General features: G+C 40.4%; 1 protein-coding gene across 3 annotated transcripts in view; it reads left to right on the plus strand.

The window, feature by feature from the left end:
- Positions 1 to 27,910, plus strand: part of LOC122640098 (mitochondrial inner membrane protein OXA1-like) — a 73,354-nt gene that overhangs the window by 2,301 nt on the left and 43,143 nt on the right. For all 3 annotated transcript variants that reach the window (XR_006329624.1, XR_006329625.1, XM_043833226.1), the window contains exons 3-4: positions 21,772 to 21,781; positions 23,325 to 23,804. Coding sequence is in view for 1 of the 3 variants with exons in the window: in XM_043833226.1 (XP_043689161.1) it covers positions 23,329 to 23,804 (476 nt within the window). In the remaining 2 variants the exon portion in view is untranslated. The remainder of the gene's footprint in view (positions 1 to 21,771; positions 21,782 to 23,324; positions 23,805 to 27,910) is intronic.

Here is a 27,910-nt window from a genome sequence, read left to right on the forward strand (position 1 = left end):
GAAGCGCATTGGTTTGTACTACGCTTATCATTCCTACATTTTTTTTCTTCTTCTGAAACTAGCCATACTAGAGCCATGTAGATGGGAGTCTGAATGGGTAAATGAGGTTTTGTCTTGGCATGCATATTGATGTTACGATGAATTTAGAGGATGGAGCGAAATATGTATTTAAACTTATGTAATTTAATGAAACATTATGGTTGGTTACAAGATAGTCGTTCTATTAGAGTAGATTAGCAAATAGCAATATTTGTGCATACAATTTGAGAAAAGGGTGGAAATAGAGAAATTGTTGAAAGATTACAGCACTAGGGGGAACCTGTTAGTCTTTACTTCGGAATAGTATTGAAGGCTTTAATGAAACTGGCAAAAGAATCCCTATCAAGATTGCTACAAACCACAAGTACTTCCCATATTTTCAAGGTATTCTAGAATATCTTTTGCTGTGAATGCTTTCTTTTTTTTGTAACAATTTTGTTCGGCTTAGTTTAAATAAATTATGAATGTTGTACGTATTAGGACTGTATTGATGCCATTTATGGGACACACATTACTACTCAAGTACCTAGGGGCATAGTATTAGGTTTTGGTTTCAAGTCTGGTCGAAACCGAAATTATGGTCGAGACTTGTACATTTTTTTCCGAATTTCGATGGCTGGTATCGGGTGCCAAATGGCCAAATTAGGTCATGAAACCTCTAGGGCACCCTATTTTAGGCCCCCTAAACATAATGAAACCCTTAGATTTTAAAAAATCGCACCCACAATGGTAGTTTGACTTCAAACTCTATGTTGGTAGTTTATGTTGTGTACATTCTCTTAGATGGCCTATTCGTCACAATGTTTAGTACTAGAATATAATTCAAGTAACTTAAATATAAAATGAATAGATATCAAATTGTAAGGCGATTTGATAAATCATGCGTCATACATGGTTTGTTACAAAGAGTCACATATATCAGGTTCAGCAATAGTGATATACCTCCTACTTGGCTTGCACAAATCTTCCAACAACGCAGCAAACTGTAGCTTCCACTGTGTTCCTCTACTGCCCAAGCATTGGTCTCAAGCTTGTTGATGCAGTTAATGTCAAACACTAGGATTAGGGATTTGTTTCATGAGTTAATTTTATAAATTTCTTTTTATTTTATCCTTTCATAGAGTTGTAGGTAGAGTCCCAGTTAGAGTTAATATTTACTTTCAGTTTCGGAATAGGATTAGGACTCTTTTATTTCTATAAAACTACATGTATGCAACGATTGAGATTTGGATTGTTTGATTAAAATTGAAAGAAGTGCTTACCTGTGCTGCCAAGAGCTGTGTGCGCATCCTTCTATCTCCTCTTTGATATTCCCTCTCTCATCTCACTTTCTTTCTCTCCTTTGATTTTTCTCTCCCATTCTCAGTTTCTGTACCAGCGGTAACGACCAGGGAAGGGTTCGCTGTAACTCGTCCGATAGAGTTCCATTTGACTTAAGGTTTTGATTGAAGGTGAGGCTCTTAAATGTGACCAACACCTTTGAATCCTACACTCCAAAGCTTCCTTTATTGTGAGATATAAATTCAGTTGCAGAATCACATTTGAAGGTACCGCCAGCGAGGTTTTGCCAAGGACCATTCTGCCATATGGATGAGTGTTAGGGTTCCCTATCACCTGAATCTCAGGGAATCTTGGTTGTGTTTCAGATTCCTAAAGTCCCAAGCCCATCAGGTTTCGCGTGAAGGAAATCTTCTCTTCCAAATCAGTTGCCCTTTGCTGTTGTTCTGTTTTCCAAAGGTAAGAGACGGCCTGTCTAGTTTCCTTCTCTTTTGATAGTTTAATTCTTTAGTCTTATTTTCCATAATACCCCCACTTGCCCTTTATTCTATTCATCCGTAAGCCCATGCCCATAGTTGTTATGGTAAGGATGCCAAACATAAACCTATCTCAATATTAAATTCCAGAATTGTCCCCTTTAATTTTAATTACTGATTTGTCCCTATTTCTATTTCTCACTACCAAAAGGGTATTAGACAGTTCTGAATATTTACAAAGTTGCCAGTACTCATTCAAGTTGTGCTATTTGTTAAGTGAGTGGGCCCATAGCAAACCCAAGAAGTTCTTTCGAACCCGGATTCCGCATCACTTGTATGCCAGTGATTTGGCCAAGACAACTGGAAAAAAAATGGAGTTTTCCAAGTTCAGGAGTCGAAATCAGGCGAAGAGCACGATTCGACCCATTTTGTGCAAAATTTGGTTTTATATAAAAGGGGTGTAACAATTTCTACCGAAATATCGGCGAAACTGTTCATAATTTCGCCGATAATTCGATCTAAACTTTGACAAAGTTGTATATCGCAGGCTGTTGAAACAAAACAGACTGTGAAATTGAAATGTTTCATAAAATATCACTGATATTTCGTGAAACCTTGTACCATGCTTAGGGGAAAGCAAATCCTTTATAGAGGACGTAAGGGAGTAACAAATCAGAATGTGATGTGTGCAGCATTGTTGATGCAGTGTTTCTTTTATGATGCAATGCAAGCCATCAGTGATGATGGCATTTTTGTAAATTTTTGAGTGTAGTGCCAGAAATGATTCTGTAAAAAATGCCTTCCAAATGCTGTTTCTGTTCTTTTTCTGTTTTAGAATCACTTCTTACGCCTTGTTATCAAACGCCAAACGCCACTTTACTCCCATAGATCACTCGCTTGGAGCGGGATCAGGAAAAATCACTTTCACATTAGGATCACTCTCGCACAGCGGAATTGTCACCAAATGGAGCCTAAATGTACTGGTTGTAATGTTTCACTGTGCATATGAGAAAAATTGTACAAAAAAACTTCAATGACCCCTTCTTCTTTGTCGTTATTTATTGCGTTCCTCGAGTTCCCTTATTTAACAAGCTTGATTCGGTTCAGTGAGTAGCTGGAATACAGATATGTGTCATACCTTTTGCAGTATTCAAATCTGTCTTACCAAAGGATCTTGAACTGGCAAAGTTGATGTTACAATCACATGATGTTCCTCTTGGTCCAGATTCCGTAGTTTATATTTTGTAGATGTATAACTTGATGTCACTGTCAAACTCAACCTGAGTAGGCACTTCTGCTTATTGTCAATTTCAGGTCAACATGGAAAAGTTACCAAGTTCAGTGAGTAGCTGGAATACAAATATGTGTCATACCTTTCGCAGTATTCAAATCTGTTTTACCAAAGGATCCTGAACTGGCAAAGTTGATATTACAATCACATGATGTTCCTCTTGGTCCAGATTCCGTAGTTTATATTTTGTAGATGTATAACTTGATGTCAGTGTCAAACTCGACATGAGTTGGCACTTCTGCTTATTGTCAATTTCAGGTCAACATGAAAAAGTTACCAAGCAAATAAGTCATTTTCGTACTGCACCTGCTAAACATGGCTATTTGACCTTTTATTATCTTTTAATAGGATTGTCGCTGGTGTTTTAGTATTTTCATGTTGCTCTTGTCGTGTTAACCGAAACATGACCCAGTGACAGAACCTGTCATGTTGTGTTCTTGTTGACCCATAAGATTTGTTTAATAAATGGGTATCTGTCGGAGCTGAGTCATCTTGTATCACAATTGTGTCTTGGTACAACATGAAACCAACAAGACAAACCATTGCCACCACTTTTGGTTAGACCGCTTCTCCTTGGTCCTACTGGAGAGGTGAATATGTGCAACCTTTTTACATGATAATATCACAATCTCAGTATATTTTTTGTCATTTATTCCCTTTCTTTTAGTGAAAGTGCAATTTGATGTAGAGGTTGGTATTTTTCTATGAATCGACTGGATAGGTGCTGGTCTACTCTCAAATGTCCAGTTATTTTCTGAATGAAAAATCCTTATGTTCGTAAATTTAAATGACCAGGGATTAGACTAGGTATGGCTCAAGCAATGCTTGGTTAGAAATTTAATTGAGCTGAATTGATCAATTTCCTCTCCGCGGATAATTCAAGCGAATAAACGTTACTGGTTGGCATTCCGGGAAGTTTGGGGGAAGGAATTGGCGATTAGAGTTAGTAGAAAACTCAAGTCGGAATGCTCTCACAACTTAATGATGCAGTATCACTTGGGTGGTTGGACCAGCATGATAGGATTTGGAGACCCGAACCCAAACCCAAACAGAACCGGTTCAATGGTTTTTGGCTCAACAAGGGTTGGAATTAGTTTATTTATTTAGTAGTTATTTACTTACAGTCTTTTATTTTGAGTTGAGTACGTAGGAGTTAGAGTTAGAGTCATATTCCAAGTTGTTATTTCAGTTTCAGTTTTAGAGTTTAACTAGGAGTCGTTGAGTCTTTGGTTTTTGTCTTTGTTCTTCCCCTTTAAATACTTGCATTGTAACTAACGTGAGAATAGATTGAATAGAATGAAATAGTTATGGTTTGAGTAGCCTGTGTGGCTGTGCGTGTGCACTCTTCTCCCCCCCCCTTCTTCTTATGCGTTTTCCCCATTTCCCTGCAATTTCTTTCCCACCGACACTCCACTGATTTGGTATCAGAGCCGAAGGATCCCATCTCCCTCCTTTGTTTTCGTTTTGGTTGTGATCGGACAACACCAGCAGCAATTCCCAACCTCCCTGCTAAACGCGGGAGCCTTGTGCACTGGGTACGGCCTTTTTTTATTATTGTATATATTTAGAAAAAATCCACCGCAGCCCCATCTCCCCAACCCCCCTCCCGACTCCAACAGTAACCTATTCACCTTTCATTACCCCCCCACTGTAAGCCTGTAAAAGCAGAAAAAAAACCTACCACAAGCCCCTCCTTCCCTTCTGCCATCCCAAACCCCCCTTTGCTTCCACAGAAACCCCCGTCCTCGTGTTCCGCCAGAAACCAGGAACCAAAAAAAAAGAAAAAAAAGAAAAAAGAAGCAAGCAAGAAGAGAAGCAGAGAAGCAGAGAATTAAAGCAGGAAAAAAATAAAAATTACATACCTGGTTTGAAGTTCCCAGCCATGAGTTGGTCAGCTCCCTCGCATCACAGCACTTCTCCTGCCGTCTCTTCTCTGATTTGACATAATCCAACACCAAATCGAAGTCAGAAGTGTACTTCCACTCCTGAAAGTTCCTTCCCACGATAAGTAATTTTAAAACCCACCCCTTTGTTTTTTTCTTTATCCTTATTATATTATGTCCTTTTGTTTTTTACTTATTTCCAAGTTTATCCCTTCTCCCTATTCATAATATTCTTGTGGATTCCTAACTTACATATCCAATATTACAGTACCGCTACTCTATTCGGAATTTCCATTTATATACTGTTTTGCCATTCAAGCTGTCTTTGAGAGTTTTCTTTTTGGTGAATAAATATATTACCAAACCCCAGGAGGGGGGCAAGAGGGAATAAAAGAGGGGGGGGGGGGAATAAACAAAGGGTAGAGAAAGGGGGGGGGGGAGATGAAACACAAAATCAGGTCATCCTTAAGAGGTTGGAGGTCGCAAGAGAGAACTGTCTTGTAGAGAGATTTAAAATTAGGAAAAGGCTTGGATGATTTGAGTCACCCCAAGCACTTCTTTATTTATAAGAGTAATAAAAGAATAAACATATGTACATGAGCAATGTGGGACTAAACCACATACAAACAACTAAATAAATAAAGAGGAAAAAAGTCCAGAATACCCCCCACGGTATTCTGGCCCATATCTAACACTCCCCCTCAAGTTGGAGCATATATATCATGCATGCCCAACTTGACTAAGATAGGATGAAACAGCTTGCTACTCAGTCCTTTAGTGAACACATTAGCAAGTTGATCAGTAGTCTTCACAAAGGGAACACAAATGAGGCCGGCTTCAAGCTTTTCTTTGATGAAATGTCGGTCAACCTCTACATGCTTAGTGCGATCATGCTGGACAGGATTATGAGCAATGCTGATGGCAGCTTTGTTGTGACAATAAAGCATCATGGGAAGATGGACAGCGACACCAATATCCTGCAATAATCCTTTAAGCCATAGAAGTTCACAAATTCCTTGGGCCATCGCACGAAACTCGGCTTCAGCACTAGACCTTGCCACAACATTCTGCTTTTTGCTACGCCATGTGACAAGGTTCCCACCCACAAAGGAACAATAGCCAGAGATAGATTTCCTGCCAGGAGAATCAGCCTAATCGGCATCAGTATAAGCTTCAATCTTGAGGTGGCCATTGGCAGATAAGAGGATTCCCTTTCCTGGAGCAGACTTCAAATACCTCAAAATACGATGGACTGCATCTATATGAGAGGAATAGGGATCATGCATGAACTGGCTCACCATACTTGCAACAACTGCTATGTCAGGTCTTGTGTGGGAAAGGTAGATTAGTTTGCTCACTAACCGCTGATAACCACCCTTGTCAACAGGTTCACCCTCTTTCTCCTTAAGTTTTGTAGTAGCATCCATAGGAGTATCTGAAGGATGACAACCTAGCAGCCCTGTTTCAGTCAATAGATCAAGGACATATTTTCTTTGAGAAAGAAAGATGCCCTTTGAAGAGCGAGCAACTTCTATCCCTTGAAAATATTTGAGAGGGCCTAGATCTTTGACCTCAAACTCACGGCCAATGAGGAGCTTCAAATCCCTGATAGCAGCACCATCATTACCAGTCACCACGATATCATCCACATAGACTATGAGAAGAGTAACCTTGTCACCAACTCGTCTGATGAACAAAGTGTGATCAGCATTGCTCTGCTTATAACCTGCTGAAATCATAGCCCTATGAAATCTGCCAAACCAGGCTCTAGGTGACTGCTTTAGCCCATAGAGAGCACGTTTCAGCTTACAGACCCTGCCCTTAGTCCTGTCATCAGAGAAGCCTGGTGGAATGTCCATATATACCTCCTCCTCAAGCTCCCCATGGAGGAAGGCATTCTTTATATCTAATTGCTGGAGATCCCACCCAAGATTTATAGCACAAGATAATAACACCCTGATAGTGTTGAGTTTTGCCACTGGTGCAAAGGTCTCCTGATAGTCAACTCCATAAGTCTGAGTGAACCCCTTTGCAACCAGACGTGCCTTATACCGATCCACTGAACCATCAGCCTTCTGTTTGACCACGAAGACCCATTTACATCCCATTGGTTTTTTCCCTGGAGGAAGAGCCACAAGATCCCACATATTATTTTTGTGTAGTGCTCTCATTTCTTCCAACATTGCAGCCTTCCAGTTTCCATCTGTATATGCTTCCTGCCAATTTTTAGGAACAGAGACAGAAGAAAGAGAAGATACAAAAGCACGAAAAGACGGAGAAAGAGAGCTATAAGAAACAAAGCGAGATATGGGATGTATAGTGCAAGTCCTAGTACCTTTGCGATGAGCAATAGGTAGGTCGGAAGAAGAGGGGTTACCAGGAGATGAAGTATCCGGGTCTGGAGCTGGCAATTGGATGGGTACTGGTGCTAAAGTGGATTGCAGCTGCCCTCTGTTGGATCTGCCCCTTGTATAGGTGATGATGTTGGAGTTGTCAATTCTCTTATGAAATTCACCAATAGTTCTCCGGACAGGAGTTAGCTCCCCCTGGATAGGAACATTAACAACACTATTTTCTATGGTCTCCCCCTGTAAAGGATTCCCATCAGGTGAGGGAGGAACGGCCAGACCATCCAAAGTAGGCTGGGCAGCAGCTGTGGGTGGTGGTAAAGAAGGCTGGGCAGCAGCCATGGGTGGTAAAGAAGGCTGGACAGCAGCCTGAGGAACCTCCGGTAGAGGAATCTCAAAAGGCACATCTTCACTAGAACTCTCCCCCGGAAGAGGTGGCGAAGAATAATAAGAAAGGGACTCATGGAAAATAACATCCACACTAACCATGGTATGGCGGGAAAGGGGATGGTAACACTTATAACCTTTCTGGGTCGGAGAATAACCCAAGAAAATACAACAGAGGCCTCGAGGTTCAAGTTTGCCGGGAGATCGAGTATCCCTAGCATAACAGACACAACCAAACACCTTGGGAGGCACAATAAAGGAGGAATTCCCATTTAAAATATCAGAGGGGTTACGAGAGTCAAGAACCCTAGAAGGCAGCCTATTAATGAGATAGGCCGCAGTGAGAACTGCATCCCCCCAATATTGAGATGAGACATTCCTTGCAAACATCAAAGCCCTGGCCATCTCTAACAAGTGGCGATTTTTCATTTAGGCCACACCATTCTGGGCAGGGGTATCAACACAACTAGTTTGATGAAGGATGCCATGATCAGCTAAATAATTTTGAAATTGGGATTCTGTATACTCTGTTCCATTATCACTTCTCAATACTTTGAGAGTAGCCTGGAACTGAGTTTGGACAATTTTATGAAAATGTTGAAAACATGAAAAAACTTGATTTTTTGTGTGCAGAAGATATACCCAAGTATGCCTAGAATGACAATCAATGAAAGAGACAAACAAACGATGGCCAGAAATAGATGGTTTACGACTGGGGCCTCAAACATCAGAATGCACCAAATTAAAACAAAAAGAACTCCTTTTATTTGAAATGGGATAATTTGAACGTGTCTGTTTGGCCAGAACACAAGCCTCACAAAAAAATCATCCTTAGTACGAAGGGTGACCAAACTAGGAAATAAATGAGCTAAAATTCCTAAAGGGGGGTGACCTAACCTAGAGTGCCACTGGTAGAGTTCAGAAGAGACCATGGAGTTCTGGTGTGGCGGAGAATGTAATGGTGGTGGAGAGAAGCGACCGTCATCAAGCAGATACAGCCCACCGTGCACTTTACCCAATCCAATCGTCTTCCCAGACTCCAGATCCTGAAACACATAATGAGAAGGAAAAAAAGTGACTTTGCAGTTAAGATCACGAGTAATACTACTAATGGAAAGAAGGTTAGTAGTAAAATTAGAAATGTGCAAAACAGAAGTCAAAGGAAGAGAGGAAGTGCAGTTGATGATTCTCTTTCCAGATATGGAAGAAAGAGAACCATCAGCCACTTTGACCTTGTCTTTCCCAGAAGTGGGAGAATATCTGTGAAACAAACTAGAGGAACTGGTCATATGATCTGTAGTTCCAGAATCTATGATCCAAGGATGGGAAGCTACAGAAGCACAATGACCTCCAAATGGAATACCTGACCGGGCAAAGTGTGAACCTGAAGGATCAGATGAATTGGCAGTAGCTGATGTAGTAGAGGCAGCGGCAGCGGCAGCGGAAGACCTTAGCATACGTAGGAGTGCCTGTAGATCATCCTGGGATAGACTAGGGTCAATAGCAGGGGCTGCAGTAACAGTCTCAGTCTGATGGGCCTTGGTCTTTGGCTTATTCTTGTTCTTGGCAGCCCTTTTAGCTTCAAAATCAGCTGGTTTCCCATGAAGTTTCCAGCACTTCTCTTTGGTGTGATAGGGTTTGTGACAGTGCTCACAAACAACAGTTGCTGTAGTAGAATCACCAAGAGCAGCAGTGCTACTAGGAGCAGAAGTGGCCGGGGCAGTAGCCTTGAGAGCTGATTTGTCTGTAGTCGGAGGGTGCAACATAGCAGCCCTCCGGTTCTCCTCAGAAGACACCAATGCATAAGATTGGTCAAGTGTGGGAAATGGCTTATGGCCCAACACCTGAACACGGATGTGATTATACTCCACATTCAAACCAGCCAAAAAATCATATACTCTGATCTTGTCCACGTGCTTCTTATAAGAAGCAATATCAGCCACTGAAGTAGGGTGAAAGTCTGAGAAATGGTCCAACTGTTGCCACAGACTACGGAGAGTAGCATAGTATTTGGACACTGAAAGTTCACCTTGAGTGGTGTGAAGGACCTTCTTCCGGAGTTCATATACTTGGGGCATCATTGCCAAGCTGCCCATATGTTTCCTTGCAGGCGGCCCAAATCTGGGAGGCAGTGTCCAGAAGAAGAAAGTTATGCTGTAGATCAGAAGTCATAGAGCCTATCAGATAAGACATCAGAACACCATTATTGGCAAGCCACTTTTCCTGAGCAGGCCCTTGTTTAGTAGGCATAACACAAGTGCCATTAATATGACTGGTGCGACCACGGCCTGCAATGGCAAACGAGGTAGATCTGGACCAGAGAAGGTAATTCGATCCATCAAGTTTAATAGGATTTGGTGGGAAGTTGTGGTACTCTGTCTTGTGACCATCATTGAGTGACTGATCTGAAGTAGCTGAAGAATTGATCGAATCACCCATATTTGGCAGCAAATAAGTCCAACTTCAAAATAAAGGCTGAATCACCTCTCCAAAAAACAGAACCAGCAGCACAAGGAAACCTCTATATCGATAGTGTCAGGGTTTTGAAGAAAACCCTGAATTGTGGAAATTGATAAAGGGACAAGTGAGGCACAGAACTGCAGATAAAATGCTGCAACTGAAGTCGATTGGTGCTTTATAATGAAGAAAACAACCTGTAGAAACTCAGGTCCAATGGGCAGCAGCAGCCCCAAGATCGATAGATGTCAGGGTTTTGAAAAAACCCTGTAAGTGTGTATCGATCTCAGAGAAGTCTTCAAAACTGGATTGTAGAAGCCCAAAAATTGCAGCCGAGTGTCTCCTGGTAATTATAGAATCAGCCTGGCAGAAGAAGAACCAAAGTGCAGCAGCAACAAGCAGCCCCACACCCAAAGTCGACAATTGTCAAAACCCTGAAGATGGAGATCGATTGGGAGTGGAGGTCTTCAATGAAGGAGAAGAGATGCTGAATAGGTGCTGGAAAAGGTGCTGAAGAAACCTCAATAAGTGAAGAACAGCCTTTAATAATGGTAGGGGCTGATCTCCAGAAAAAACTTTGAAGACTTCAATGCGGCAGGGAGAGTCCAGCAGCTATCGAGCAGTATTTAAGTCATAAAAAACTGAAAAGAGGTTGGGAGGGGCAGCAACTAGGTCATACGACCACCTCTTGTAGTGCTGCCCTTAGAAAAAAGGGAGAACCAAGGAGAAACAAGGAGGGGAAGAAGGGAGGAAAAAAAAAAAACAAAAAAAAACGATGGGGTTGGTCCCTAATTCGATATCAGCTTTGATAACATGTAGAGAGATTTAAAATTACGGAAAGGCTTGGATGATTTGAGTCACCCCAATCACTTCTTTATTTATAAGAGTAATAAAAGAATAAACATATGTACATGAGCAATGTGGGACTAAACCACATACAAACAACTAAATAAATAGAGAGGAAAAAAGTCCAGAATACCCCCCACGGTATTCTGGCCCATATCTAACATGTCTAATCCCCAGGTAACAACAATATGCCTGTTCCTCGGGGAGTCAAAAAAGGGTTTTTGGGAGCATAAGGTGAGCTTGGAGGAGACATCAAAAGAGATGGCTTTCCAAATCGAATCAAAGGAACGAGATTTGGAAGTCCATCTTCTAAGATTCTTTTCCATCCAAATGTGATATACAGCAAAGCCAAAAACTAGCTTTCCAACCGTGTCACAGATAGTGCTGCCTTTGAAGGTCTTGACCAGCCAGTGCCATTCTCTATCAAAGGATAAGTGTCTTTGAGAGTTTTCTTGTTTAGCTTAACCATGGTAGCCAACAGTGAATTTCTCCATCAATTCAATTCTTATAAGGCTGAATCCGATGCAAAATTTGATACTCTCACTGCTGCTTTCAATTCCATTAAGACAATGATGGAATTTATGCAAGCTTCTATTATTGAAAGCTTCTGATAAGGAAAGAGTCCCATGCTATCTGGGGATTCTTCCAGCTCCGTCCCACAGGACCCGCATCATGATACCCCACCACCACCTCATGCACTACCGCCACCACAACATACACCACTTCCACCACAACCACCATCTTATGGAGTTAGTTGTTATGATGATTATGGAGCTGAAAGAGCAGCAAAGTTGGATGTCCTTGATTTTTATGGGGGATAATAATCCAGAACAACACCTTGATTGGATTCACAGTTTGGAGACCTTTTTCAGATGGTACAGTTTGACTGAGGTCAAGAAAGTTTTAATTGTAGAAGCTAAACTAAAAGGCACAACTTGAGTTTGGTGGATCAAACAACAACAACAGAATCGGACCCAAGGCATTGGTTTAGTTACTACTTGGGCTGAAATGCATGAAGTCCTAAACAAAAGATTCTTACCTACTGACTACAAGCAACACATGCACCTCAAGTTTGCACAGTTGAAACAGGAGAACCTAACAGTTGAGGAATTTGTTGCTAGATTTTATCATTATGATACTCGGTCTGATTTTGAGTGAGATGAAGAAGTTTCGGTGGCACAGTTCTGCAATGGTTTGCACCCTCAGATCAGTGCTGGTCTAGCATCCAGTTGATTGCCTGCAATGGAAGATGCTGTGCAAGTTGCAAATTAGGTAGAAGAAAATCTGAAACGACTCTACACTCGAAGGAATTTTCTAGACACTTTTCGTAGGGATAACAATTATAATCAACAACAGTCTTTCCCCCAAGAAAAGTCATTCAGCAAACCACAGGCTACTAATTCATCTACAACATCTTCACGGCCTAATCGACTATATTCTCCACCTCGGTGTGATTCTGATAGGGCATCTTCATGACCTACTTGAAATTATTCTGCGCCTCAGCGTGGTTTAGACAACTCTTCTATAATGCCAACGGTTGCCAATTAGTGTTTTACATGCAAATGATATGAACATGTCACTGCTCAATGTCCCAACCGTTTGGTGGCTTATATTGATAAGGATCATTTTATCCTTTATGTTCCAGAAGAACACCTTGGTGTTGAAACAATTGATTTACTGCCAGAGTGTGCACCAGGTGAAGTCAATGGCAATGATAGTGATGAGGAGCAACATCGTTGTTATGTTCTTCATCCTATTCTTACCACTCACAAAGTCACTGAGGATGAAGATTGGCGTCGCAACAGTATCTTTCAGACCCATGTGAAGTGCAATGAACAATTATGTAGTCTGGTAATTGATGGAGGTAGTCCGTAGTTGCACTAATGTCATCTCTGAAGAAGCTGTTTGTAAGTTGAGATTGCTGACAGAGCCACATCCAACTCCTTACAAAGTTGTATGAGTGAACAACACTAATCATAAGGTTACAGATAAGTGTTTACCCACTTACTCTATTGGTGAATTCGTGGATACAGTACACTGTGACATCCTGCCTCTGAAAGTATGTCATATTATTCTTGGTTGACCGTGGTTGTTTGATAAGAAGGCACAACATTGCAGGTATGTGAATACCTACTCTTTCAAGCACGACAACAAAACCATGAAGTTTTTCCCGCTAAGGATCTCCCTGACATTAAACTCAAGAAAGTCGTGGGATTGTTCCTCCTCTAGTTTGTTGCTTCAGATGGCCTTCTTGGTCCTTTTCCAAATTCGATGGAGTCGAGTTCTTTTCAGAGGGGGAGAATTGATGTAGTATCACTTGGCTGGTTAGACCAGCATGATAGGATTTGGAGACCCAAACCCAAACCCAAACATAACCAGCCCAATGGTTTTTGGTCAAACAAGGGTTGGAATTAGTTTATTTATTTAGTAGTTTATTTACTTCAGTTTTTTATTTTGAGTTGAGTACGTAGGAGGTAGAGTTTGAGTTTCATATTGCAAGTTGTTATTTCAGTTTCAGTTTTAAAGTCTAACTAGGAGTCATTGAGTCTTTGGTTTTTGTCTTTGTTTTTCCCCTTTAAATACTTGCATTGTAACCAATGTAAGAACATATTGAATACAATGAAATAGTTATGGTTTGAGTAGCCTGTGTGGCTGTGTGTGTGCACTCTTCTCCCCCCCTTCTTCTTCTTATGCGATTTCTCCTCATGTTTCAAAACTATGTTTCATTGAGAAAATGGCCACAGTTGGCTCCGAAACTTGAAGGGAAGCTTGTTTTAGTCTTAATAAACATATTTAAAGCTTCAATTTAAAAAAAAAAACACTGAATTTGATGTTTTGGATTTGCACCCTTGGTTGGCAGTAAAGGCCAAACCCTTAATGTAATATTGCCTATTCTACACATTGTTTGAATGATATGAGACATAATTGGTAAGTAAAACAAGTAAATTATGCAATAATGAATGAAGACGCATAATAATGAATAATTATTTAAGAAATAGTTAAAGACTTAAAGTTTCTACTACAAACCACAAGATACAGTGAAGTGTTCACAATGCATATTACACAGACACCCAACCCAAGTACAATGAATAATACATAAGTCATAGACACCTTACTATCCTAGTCTTCCACGTCTCAACTCCCAAGTCCCTACAATACAATACTATGACTCTACAAGTACTGAGGAGGTCGAGATTCTTGAAATATTCTAGATTTTACCGAGATTTCTCGAAATATTTGAAATCTCGGATGAGTTTTTCGAAACATTGCATTTTTCTATTTCTCATGCTATCTCGTCTTGACCAGCTCGAGTTTCTCGAGATCTCGCTGAGATCTTGGCGAGTTTTTTGAACTATGTTTCCCCTCTCCCATACAATTTCTTTCCTACCGGCCCTCCACTTAAAACTCAAATTTGTATTCAAAACAGGATTGCCTTATGCTACTAGAAGATAACAACTTCAATTCCTAGTGCTAATTGAATAGTATAGCAAATCAAATGAGTAACCAATGAGGGTCCTTGGTTTGTGCTATAGAACACTGATAAAACCTTCCAAAATCTGGACTGAGCTGGTGAGACTAGTCTCCACGATAGGCTTGGCTAAGCACTCTTCTTTCCCTTCTCTTTCCCATGTGAAAAAAGGCGTGCTGCTATATCAGTGCCTCAACCTCTTGCCCTTAATCCTTGATCCCAGAATTCTAACAATCTAACCATGTCAATGGGGAATGGTCACTATCTTATGCTCTCTCAATATGATGGCAATTGGCACACACCTACATTTTATAAGGACATTTCATCAGAAATTAATAAAAATATAATTAACAGACTTGGCATATCTAAAGAGAGGAAGACAAGTGATGACTCTGACAATCAGATTGTCTGTTGTAATTTCTCCACTAAAGCTACTCCCCATAAAAATAATGTACCTTGATACTTGATAGGCCCCTTTTATTTGTACTGTTTTGTGGGAGACTTTTCTTGGTATGATTTTGATAGGCTCCAAACAGAGATTTAACTGTAAAGCATCCATGTTTTCTCACTTCAACTTCTAACATCTTCTGTTCTGCAAATATTTGTGTTCTCCAGTAAATGTAGTTTAGCAAATTTAGCACTTTCCAAGTCTTTGAAGCTCCTTCTAGATTAGATAGCCAGTAATCAGAAATGTAAACTTCTGTAGAAATAAGTGAATGGCTTAGTATGATAGCCCTCCACAATATGCATTTATTATAGTAAAGCTGGAACCTATTACAAATAGGACTTCTATAACAAATATGACTCTAACTCTATAACTCTAACTCCAACTAATTAAATAGAGTTAGAATGGAACTAGGAATGGGAAATAACTAAAATAGAAGTAACACCCCATGGGTCGATCTTATATTATGGATCGACCCATGTCACATGATATACCCATATTCCAACACTCCCCCTCAAGTTGGAGCGTAGATATCAGTCATGCCCAACTTGCACACTAGAGGTTGAAAAACTTTTCCACTTAAACCTTTGGTGAACACATCAGCCAGCTGTTCTCTAGATTGAACATAAGGAACACAAACCGTCCCATTACCCAGATTCTCCTTGATAAAATGACGATCAATTTCAATATGTTTCGTCCTATCATGCTGCACTGGATTATGGGCAATGCTTATTGTTGATTTACTGTCGCAGTAGAGTCGCATAGGCAGAGTAATAGGAATGCTCAAATCTTGTAACGAGGTTTTGAGCCATAATAGTTCACAAATACCAGGAGCCATAGTTCTAAATTCAGCCTCTGCACTGGAATGGGCCACCACTGTTTGCTTCTTGCTGCGCCATGTAATACAATTTCCACCCACAAATGTACAGTAACCTGAGGTGGATTTTCGATCATGGGAACCAGCCCAATCTGAGTCAGTGTAGGCCTCAATTTGTAAATGCTCATGACGAGAGAATAACACTCCTTTTCCAGGAGCTGACTTCAAGTATCTCAAAATCCTGAGTACCGCTTCCAGATGATTAGACCGAGGATCATGCATGAATTGACTGATAAGACTTACAACATAGGCAATGTCAGGCCTAGTGTGAGATAAATAAATTAGTCGCCCAACCAGCCTCTGATATCTCCCTTTGTCCACTGGTTCATCATCAGTGTCTCGGAAACGAACATTTGCCTCAATGGGAATATCCACAGGAGAACAGCCTAACATGCCAGTTTCAGAAAGAAGATCTAGAGTATACTTGCGTTGAGATAAGAGCAGCCCTTGAGAAGAATGGGCCACTTCAATCCCTAGAAAATAGCGAAGTATGCCTAGATCCTTAATCTCAAATTCCTTGGCCAAATAATTCTTCAACTTGGAAATTTCAGCAGAGTTATTTCCAGATACAATGATATCATCAACATATACTATGAGGAGAGTAATAATGCTGCCCGATGTCTTGATAAATAAGGTATGATCTGCGTTGCTCTGTTTATAACCAAATGTCAACATTGCCGTCTGAAAGCGACCAAACCATGCACGTGGTGATTGTTTCAGACCATGCAAAGCACACTTAAGTTTATAAACCTTGCCTTAAGTTGCAGCAGATGAAAAACCAGGAGGAATATCCATATATACCTCTTCCTCTAATTCACCATGGAGGAAAGCATTTTTAACATCAAATTGTTGTAGACTCCATCCTAAGTTTACAGCACAAGAGAGTATTACCTTGATAGTATTCATTTTGGTAACAGGTGCAAAAGTCTCCAAATAGTCTATCCCATATGTCTGAGTAAATCCGCGAGCAACCAGCCTTGCTTTAAAACAATCAACAGTTCCATCAGCTTTTTGTTTAATTACAAAGACCCATTTGCAGCCAACAGTCTTCTTTTGTGGTGGAAGTGTGACAAGGTCCCATGTACCACTCTTCTTTAGAGCTTGCATTTCTTCGAACATGGCCTCCTTCCACCTAGTATCTGCAAATGCCTCCTGTCAAGTCTGTGGTATGGAAACAGAAGATAAAGAGGAAACAAAAGCATGAAATGATGGGGATAAAGATTCATACGAAACAGCCTATGAAATTGGATGTTGCGTACAAGACCTTTTTCCCTTTCTAAGAGCAATGGGTAGATCAAGTGATGGATCGGAAGGAATAGGAGAAAGAGCAGCATCTAAGGGATTAGAATTATTACCAGAGGAGGTGTCATTCGGTCCTGGTTTAGAGGATAACTCTTGGTATGGTAATGCTGCAGTGGTGGGCTGTTGTTGCCCTTCTTTGTTCTTTCGATAATACTGGTGTCTAAAGTCTTTTGCTGGCTGTACCTGTTGCTCCCCCTGAACATCATCATCTAAAGGTACATGATAGTCATCAATAAGTTCATGTAGAGGAGGAATAGGAATCGACACTTCTTCTATAGTAGGAATGGACTCCCCCTGAAGAGGTGTCGAAGATGGAAAGAAAGCCACCGCCTCATGAAAAACTACATCCATGGAAACAAAAACACGACGAGATGGAGGATGGTAACATTTATACCCTTTCTGGGTGGGAGAATAGCCAATGAAAATACAGTGGAGCCCACGGGGATCAAGTTTACCATGGGCATAGTGGTTGCGAACAAAACAAACACATCCGAAAATTTTTGGAGGAATAATATAGGTGGAAGACCCCTTCAAAAGATCAAGAGGGGACTTATAGTCAAGTACCCGAGAGGGCATCCTATTGGGAAGATAGGCAGCTGTCAAAATAGCCTCTCCCCAAAAATGAGAAGGAACATGCATTTCAAACATAATAGAGCGAGCTACATAAAAAAGATGTCTATTTTTGCGTTCAACCACTCCATTTTGGGGTGGAATATCATCGCAACTGGTTTGATGAATAATACCCTGAGTAGTTAGAAATAATTGAAAGGCTACATCTAAATATTCACGACCATTGTCACTCCTGAGAGTTTGAATGGTAGCTTGAAACTGAGTTTGAACCATGCTATAAAAGACTTTAAAACATGAAAACACTTCACACTCTTGTGTCGCATCAAATAAACCCAAGTGGTGCGTGTGTGACAATCAATAAAGGTGACAAACCACTTAAAACCAGAAATAGAAGAGGTACGTGAGGGACCCCAGACATCAGAATGAATCATAGAAAAAGGCTTAGAACATCTTTTATTTGAACTAGAATAAATAGAACGAGTTTGTTTTGCAAAAACACAAGCCTCACATAATAAAGAGTGAGGGTCACAATGCTGAAATAAAGCAGGAAATTTTTTAGCTAAGGTCCCTAAAGGTGGATGTCCCAGTCGACGATGCCATCGGTGCAATTCAGATGAATGATGTTCAGCGGAAGTAGCAGTAAGAGCCTGTCCAGATTTATTGACAGTATTATAGATAAGATCATCGTCAAGCAAGTAAAGACCACCACGCATTTTACCAGTTCTAATCGTTCTCCCTGTCCCCAAGTCCTGAAAGACACTATGTGAAGGATAAAAAATAGCTTTGCAATTAAGATCAGCTGTCAAACTACTGATAGAAAGCAAATTAGAAGTTAACTTAGGAACATGTAAAACAGAGGACAAAGATAAAGAAGGAGAACAATTTATGGCTCCCTTCCTGGAGACATAGGAAAGAGAAAAATCAGCTATTTTAATTTTATCTTTGCCGGAACAAGGAGAATAACGGAAAAATAAATTGGACTGACCAGTCATGTGGTCAGTGGCTCCGGAATCGATTATCCAAGGATGAGATAATGCCGAAGCACAATGACCAGCAAAAGAAATACCTGGTTTGGAGAGAACAAGGTTCGATTCAGAAGAAGGAACCACAGTCGAGGTAGAGGCAGGGGCAGATAAAGTGGTGAAGTTAGTCATCATACGGCGAAAGACCGCAAGTTCCTCTGCAGAAAGTGTGGTAGTAGGTGCTGTTTCAGTAGCTTCAGAAAGATGGGTCTGTGTGCCACCATGACCACCACAACCACGACCACGGCCTCTACCGCTACCACGACCACCACCATCAGAAGAGTCAGATGGCCAACCATGCAACTTCCAGCAAAAATCCACAGTATGTCGTTCCTTTCCACAATGAGTACATTTAAGAGGTTCCTTCTCAGACGAGGAACGTGTACTAGAAGAGTTACCCTTAGAAGACAGTAAAGTAGATCTCTCTGGCTGTGTAGATGGTAACATGGTGGAACGACGAGTATCTTCCAATTGTATCATAGAGTAGGCTTGCTCCAAAGTGGGAAAAAGTGAATGACTCAGAACTTGAGACCGAAGCTGATCATATTCCACATTAAGGCCAGTCAAAAAAGTGTATACTCTGAATTTATTCTCCCTAAGCTGAAATTTGGTAATATCAGAAGGACAATCAAGCTGAAAGTTATCATAATGGTCAAGCTCTTGCCACAGGCTACGGAGTTCACAGTAGTATTCAGATAAAGTAAGTTCACCCTGTTTGGTTGCATGGATCTTTCATTGAATATCATAAACTTGTGCATCATTCCCTACCTGGGAATAGGTACCTTTAGCAGCTTTCCAAATTTTTGCGGCTGAATCAAGTAGTGTATAGCCACGGGTAATGGATGGAGTCATTGCACTAAGAAGAAAAGCCATAACAAGAGAGTTGCTGGAACTCCACTTGTCTTGTAATGGACCAGCTTCACTGGGTTTGACAGTGGTACCATATATATATCCCTTATAGCCCCTTGAATCAATGGAAAGAAACATTTGTGTAGACCAAAGTAAGTAATTAGTGCCATCGAGCTTTATCGGGCTGACAGGAAAAGAGGGATAGTCATGATGGTTTCCCTGTGTAGAGGATTGGCCAGTGGTGGTGGTGGTAGATGCATCTGAGTCAGGCATACTGTGAGATCTTCAATAACCGAGAGATTCAGAAAGTTGCAGAAAATTCTGCAGTAGGTAAAAAATAGTAGGCCTTCAAAAATAAAAATCTGCAGGTTGTGTAAATAAGCAACTGCAGATTTGTTTCGAACAAGGATAAACTGCAGAGTTACAGAAATAAATCTGCAGGTCTTCAAGTATAAAACAACTGCACTTCTGCGAAAAAAAAATTCTGCAGGTCTTCACAAAAAAACTGCTGCAGGTCTTCAAAAAAAACTGCAGGTCTTCAATAAGAAATCTCTTCAACAAAAAAAACTGCAGGTCTTCAAACAAAAAAGGAGTCTGTAGATCTTCGAACAAGAAGAAGTTGCAGTTCTCGAGAGGAATTCTGCAGTGCTTCGAAAAACAGATCTGCAGGTCTTCTAAACTTCAAACAGGGATCTCGCTGTGCATGGAGATCATAAAAAAAAGGATAAAAGAAAGGAGGTAGGCTCTAGGGCAGGCACTCGATCACCTCCAAGTACCGCCCCTGTGAAACAAAGGAAACTAGCGAAGAGAAGAGAGAAGAAGGGTCTCGGTTGGTTTAGGGTTTTAGGACTATGGATTAGTTGATCTAGGAGAGATCAATTGTGGAGGGAGACAATGGAGGAGGTCAGAATTATTTCTCAGATATCGAATTTAGGCTCTGATACCATGTACAAATAAGTGAATGGCTTAGTATGATAGCCCTCCACGATATGTATTTATAATATTAAAGCTGGAACCTATTACAAATAGGCTTCCTATTACAAATATGACTCTAACTCTATAACTCTAACTCCAACTAATTAAATAGAGTTAGAATGGAACTAGGAATGGGAAATAACTAAAATAGAAATAACTAAAATAGAAGTAACACCCCATGGGTCGATCTTATATTATGGGTCGACCCATGTCACACGATATACCCATATTCCAACAACTTCCTTCCTGCAGTCCATCTGGAATAGATTGGGAAACATGTTCTTGAGAGGTTGCCCAGAATTGAACTAATGTAGGGCAGGAATGAAAATTCAACCAGTCCCAAAACAGGATCTGAAATCAGGGCAAATTGGTTCAGTTCGATGGGTTAAGGCTGGGATGGTTTGATACGGTATGGTTTAGTTCAAGGGTGAGGTTAGTATGGAGGGATAGGTCTGGGACAGTAGGAAAACCAAGGGATTAATGAAAACAACTCTGCAGAAGGTTTTTCTTCTCTGCCGATTTGAGTAGCAGACTAGGAAATAGGGATTTAATGGGTTTGGGGAGATATCTTGTGGAGGCCAATCAACAGATCAGAAGGGTCTGAAAGGGGGATCGAGTGGAGCTGTAGGATGGGGGAAAAGGTGCTCAAAAGATGGAGGAAAGGTGATGGTTGGATTGAGTAGGGGAACGGTGTAATTGAATTAGAAGGTTAGGCTGAAAATTGAATGTAACCTGAGAATGAAAGTCTGAACAGCAGCAGAACAGCTCGGTTGAAGGGATGAGGCTTCTAATGGCTTGAGAATTTGAAACAGAAAGAAAACAAGGACTGAAGAGTAACCTCCTGGGCTTCCCACCGCATGGAGTCAGCTTGGATCAAACACCAGCTCCATCACCAAGGATTGAACAAAATGGAAATAGCTTCATTGAAGCAACATGCAAGCAGCAGTTTTTTGGAGAATAGAAATCATGGCCTGTTAGGCCTCTTGGGTTGTATTTATTGACTGTCATACAGAGAGAAAAGGCAAGGGAACAAAATTAGAAAGTCCTAAATTAGAAATTTCTAATTTTGATCCTTAACTTGAATTACAAAATTACAAAACACAATCAGCTTCTAACTGATGGGACTACTAATATTAATCACCTACTAATTATGAAAATAAAAACTAACTACTAACATGAAATTAGAAAGTAAATATCCTAGACTACTAACTTAGCCCACATGGCTGACCATAACTTAAACTAAACCAATTGAACCAGCTGGTTCATTGGTTTATTACATGACTCAAAAATTAAAACATAACAACCCAATAGAACAGCACTGTCCACGTGAACAGTGTTACACCAGCAGTAGTTGAGACTCAAAATCGTGGCTGCCTGCCAAGGTAGGCAGCAGCCTTCTTCTTTTTCTTCCTTGAGTACACCCTTGGTTCTGCATCATGAACTCTAGCACCAATCCCCACCTCAGTTCAATTCCTTCTTGTACACAACCTCTCACCCCTTCAAAGTTGTATAACTATGCAATCAGGAGAAGTACATGTGTATCAGTGTTCATCATTTTCATGTACAACATGTTCGCTATGGAAACTTTAAAAGTTGACATGCGGAAATGTATGCATTTCTGTATGTGCACCGGAATTACGTTCTTTCGTGGCCCTTTTGTCCTGGTACATGTTTGACATGTGGACATGTAAGCATTTTGGTATATGTGCACAGGAATATGTTCTTTCTGTAAGCAGTCACTTTGTTGCAGTTAAAAAATATGTTTCTTCTTCATGCTATCTGCCATTAAAAAAGATTAGTGTTTTCAATCCATTTTCTAATGCAAAAGTTGACCTCGAACCAGGGAGAAACCAGTGAGAGATCGATTGCAGCCAGGATCAACACGATAAGGATCTATTAATGGTGTGCAACAGCAGCAAACCTTGAAGATGATTGGGAATTGAATTTGGTCTTCAAAGGGTAGGTTCAAAATAGTTTATTGCAGTCACAGAAACAGCACAGCAGTGTGTATCAAACAGGGAAGGGAGGAGAAGAGAAGAAAGAGGATAGAAGAGAAGGGGGGGGGGGTAGGGGAATGGCTCTCTCAGCCTGGGTCTCTCACCCACTGCTATCTCTGCTGTTGAAACAAGGAGGATCTCCCATAATTCGAAGGCTAAATTGGCCAGAAAATTCTATTCTCAAATCTTTCTCTTCATTCCAATGTGAGGCCTATTAATAGCTTAGACAAGCTGACAATAAAATAGAAACTTTCCAAAATAAAAACTAATCTAAAATAGAAACTACTAGATCCTAACTAAAATAGAAGGTAACTAAATTAGAACTACTAGGCTTTATAATTCAGCCATATGCAAGAATAACTAAAATAGAAACTAATAGATTTAGTAACTAAGTACTACTAAGAGAATAGTAACAAACTAAAATCAGATCTTCAAGTCTTCTAGCAGCCGATCCTCTTTCTTGTAAAAGCTTGGATTCTCATGTGGTCCCCACTAAGGATCTTCTAATAATATTCTCAAAATAGAAACTAGATCCTTGTCAAAAAAAGGAAGCTAACTTGGTCTTCAATCTTCTAGAAGCTGTCCCATCGATTCTGGAGTGTCTTGCTGTTCAAGGCTTCTAGAATAGAGGCACTCATGGTCTAAGTTGGGACCCACAACACTGTTCACGTGAACAGTACCGAGTTACTGTTCATATGAACAGTAACTTTGTTTTTGAAATCTGTTTTTGTCCTGTTCTTCATGCTTTGATCTGCATCATTTTCTTTATCTCAACTTTTTGTCTTTATTTATTTGATCTCAAACCAGATTTCAATAGATGGCTTGCAGGCACAGCATCTCCACCAAGGTGACCTATCTCAGGCAAAGGTTCCACCCGTCCTTCAGCTTTCTTCTTCGTGATGAGGATGGCAAAGGCCAACCTTCTGTTGCAAATCCTTCCCGAACAACAATTAGTCATTTTCTGCTACGCGGGTCCTGCAACAGTAACTTCAATGGTTCAGCTTCTGGTTTTCGTGCTCTGCTTCAAGAGAAAAGAAGTTCTTCCATCTATGTCCTTCCAGGGCTTGGGTCTTCATTTTTTAGGCATATGTCAAGTACTATTGCAGACGGCTCAGATAAGATTAAGTATGCGAGTGATATTGCAGATGTTTTCACAGAAGAGGGTGTGGAAGTGGCAGTCTCCCAGGCCCCTATTGTAAATGAAGTGGCTATTGCAGCTGCTGATTCTTTCTATCCCATTGCAGCCTTGCAGTACTTAATTGATGGTGTTCATTCTTCTACCGGCTTGAATTGGTAAAAACTTGTCTCCATTTTTGTGTTTTTCTATCTTTTAATTATGTTACTTTTGTTTTCTCTAATGTTTATTTATCTTTTTTCCCCCCTTCTTTGGGGAGGGTATGGGGGAGTTAAGTTGGTTATGCTCCTCAGATGCCATGTAAATGAAATCTTGTGGTTTTGTATATTCTTCTGATTGTATGTGTCACATAATAGTATTGTACATTAATACTGGTTTATAATTTTGATTTTTGGTTATTGTTTGCACATTTGGTATTTGGTATGTGGTTGCACGTCTGATGTAACAATCCTCCTGTTATTGCCAAAGTTGCCAATGCATCTTTTGAGTTGTTTGTGTGTTATTTTATTCCCTTTGAGTAATGTTTAATTTTTGGATCTCTTTTGCTTTCTCTATATCATGCAAGATTTAGATTTTCATCTGTGCAAGTTTTATGATCATGCACTTGAATTATGGTCCATAACCAAATTTTTTTGTCAGTATATGCTTAGGGATCATTCTACTCTCCTCTATTTACTTGAAGTTGCCTGACTGAAGAGAAAAGAAGCTTATATAGAAAATGAAACCATAGTTGTCAAGGCGGCAAGGCGATTCAAGGCGGTGGAGGGGTGCCTAAGAGCTAGGCGATAAGGCGCCTGCCTAGGCGCCCAAATGTTATTTTTTAATTCCCCGCTTTTTCTAACATATTTAGTATGTTGCAATATATACCTCATATCTTCAAAAATCAACATTAAGCCACATTAAGTCATCAAAAAATCAACATTAAGCCACATCAAGTCATAAAAAATCAGCATTAAGCCACATCAAGTCATCAAAATAAACATTAAGTCACATCAAGTCATCAAAATTAATATTGAGCCACATCAAGTCATAAAAAATCAGCATAGAACTAGAAGACAACAGAACTGAAGAAGCAAGCTATTGGAAGTTTGAAACAATCAAAACGTACAATTGGTTTATATTGTTCTTAGAATTAGTCATTGTCATGGTATACCTAGTATCACATTTGGTTTATACTGTTCTTAGAAAATATTATCTTATCTATAAGTAATTAAACTGCTCTCGATTTAGAGAAATGTTCTTGTTCTCTAAGAAGTTTGACTGGTCAAAGGATTTTATTTTTACATGAGACTTTTGCATTAGGTAGAGCACAAAACTAGTTTTGCAACAAATCCAAGATTGTTTAAATCTGATTTATATTGATGGAGTTATGTTTCAGCAAAACCTTATTTGGTGTGCGCGAATGTTGTCAAAATCACCTGAATGAAAATATTTTTTTAGATATCAAAACAAATAAATATGTTCCGGTCAAACCTTTCCAACGGATTATATCTATAAAACTGGTTTTGGAGAATGAAGTTGCCAACATTGTTTCCACTTACGCACCGCAACCTAAGTAGGATTGGATGAAAGTAGTAAGTTCCAATTTTGGGAACACATGGATGAGTTATTGCAGGGCTTTAGCCAGGATGAATCAATTATTATTGAAGGTGACTTGAACGGACACGTTGGGAGTGACCATAGGCATAGAGGATATGAAAGTGTTCATGGAGGTTACAGGGTTGGGGAGAGGAATGAGGAGGAGACCTCAATCCTAGACTTTGCGGTAGCTTATGATCTTTCCATTGTGAACACTTTCTTTGAAAAATAGAGAGGAGCACTTCGTTACCTATAAAAGTGGGAATCATACCATCCAAATAGACTTCTTCTTAACAAGAAGGGCAAATAGATTGGTGTGTATGGACTGTAAAGTTATCCGTAGAGAGAGCCTAACCACCCAACATAGACTGGTGATCCTGGATATGTGCCTTAATGCATAGAAGCATAGGAGGAGGGAACATTTGTACCATAAGATAAGGTGGTGAGATTAAAGGGGAGTCCCTAAGAACATTTACCGATAAGTGCCAATAGCTCTTCAACCTTGAGAGCTTTCTCAAAGCAGTCTCTAATATTGAACACATCAGCAACTCCAATCGATTTATTGATATCGTACCTCAATCCCAAACGAAAACGTGATAATACTTGAATCTCATTCTCCCTAATGCCAGTACGGGAGGAGAGTGAATCGAATTTCTGCACGTACTCAGCCATAGTAATATTCCCTTGGCGAAGGGTGTTTAGTTGATCTTGTAAGTGTGCCTTGAAGTTCCTGGGCAAATATTTCTTTCTTAACTCATGCTTCATCTCAGCCCATGTAGTAGGCGCATTACCATCATATTCCATGTCCCCTTCAGTAGTTCTCCACCACTTATGGGCGGAACCCATTAGCTTAGTACGTGCTAGTTTTATCTTTCTATCCTCAGGTAAATTAAACCAATCAAAATAGTCATCTAGAGCAGCTATCCAATCATAAAATACCTGGGGTTCATGGTTGCCATCGAACTCTTTTAATTCCAGCTTGACCTTTTGAACATCACCATATTGTTGACGGAAGGCACCATTATCAGCATTGAAATAAGACCTCATATGGTTTTCAAAGCTCATACGGTTCTCTGGAGTTCTCTGTCGATCTCTATCTTCCCTGTCATCTCTATACCTGTTTTCCCTGTGATCTCTATACCTTTCCCTATCTTCCCTGTAATCCCCCTACGCCTGTCCCTGTCTTCCTTGTGTCTTCTAGGAGGTCAGGGGACTTGGGACTGCACCTGATATCTGTCCTCTTCCATGGGCAGATTGCTGTCCCTAACAGGAGTAACCTGTTGTTGCTCAATTAGTTGCAACCTTTCATTGATAGTCCTCTGTTCAGCTCTTATTTCTTCAGATATAGCCTTCTATTCAGTAGTGAACTTTTGAAACATCTCAAATGTTGCAGCCATAGGATCGGATACTGCTGGTAATGCTCTACCATGTTCATCTATGTCTCTAATACCACTTAATGTAGTCCTAGGTTGGTAGAAGACCAACTAGGAGCCAGTACAACAGGATCTGATATGAACTAGTAATCCGATTAGGGCAAAATATGATTTTAGGTTAAAATTAGGGTTAGGGTTTGAGATGATGGTTATGCTAGGCAGGTGTAGGGGAGTCTATCAGTGAAGGTCCTGAGATGGTTTGGTAGGAATGTGAGTGTAATTAGAATAGGACAGAAAATTAGGTTTAGGGTTTTTGAAAAGTGTAACTTGAGGGGATTTAGGGTTTAGAGTGAGGGGGTGGGCCTAGGGTTAGGATTGAGTGTTAATGGGAGTGTGAATGAGGTTCAGTCAGGTTATGGAAGGGTTCTAATGAGGTTCAGTCAGGTTATGGAAGGGTTCTAATGGGTGGAATTGGCTGGACAGAAAGTTAGGGTTTTGGGGTTTTGTGGGGGGGGGGGGGGGAGGGATGAAGGAATCTAGGATTTGAATGGGAGTTTGGGGACCAAATACAGATCGAGTTTCCCTATTGGGGAGGGGAAAATTTGATCCAATTTTGGGACAAAACTGATGCCTAATTTAGTCTGTGCAGGTGTTAGGGCTTTGGGTTTTGGATTTGAGATGGGGGAGTTAGGGTTTGGAGCTGTAGAGGGTTAGGAGAAGAAATGGGGGATGGGGATGCTTCCACACTTAATTGTAATTGTTGAAGATAAGAGGTAGTAGCTTGTAATTGCAGTAGCTTGAATAAAAATTAGATCTTGGACTGTAACTTGAAAGAAAACTTGTAGATGAACCACCCGGGCTTCACACCGCAAGGTGTCGATTGGATCAAACACCAATCCCACCAGCTTTGATCACACACAAAGCAAGCCTTCACAGTGGAAGAGAAACAGCAGCAGCTTGCAAGAGCAATTTAATTTTCAAAAGTGGAGAGTGAAGAGCTCCACGGTTTTCATTGCTTAAATAAGGGCCTTACACCTGTTCAGCCTAGGAATGTGAATACTCCTAGCTGACTATACTAGTCCACCTGCCTTTCTAAATTCGTGGGAGTGTAGTGTGGACCCAAAAAAAAGAAAATTACATAAAATAAAAGTGGTGACTTAAGTCACTTAAATTGAACCATTGGTTGAACCAGGTTGGGCCGGTTCAATTTAAAAAAAAACAAAAGCTCTTTAAAAAAAAGTATAGAAATAGTACTACTACTACTACTTGGGCAGCAGCTGCTTGTTCCTCTTCTTCTTGCAGATGTAGGGCTT

This window comes from Telopea speciosissima, chromosome 9, assembly GCF_018873765.1.
Source record: "Telopea speciosissima isolate NSW1024214 ecotype Mountain lineage chromosome 9, Tspe_v1, whole genome shotgun sequence".
Taxonomy (NCBI): Eukaryota; Viridiplantae; Streptophyta; class Magnoliopsida; order Proteales; family Proteaceae; genus Telopea; species Telopea speciosissima.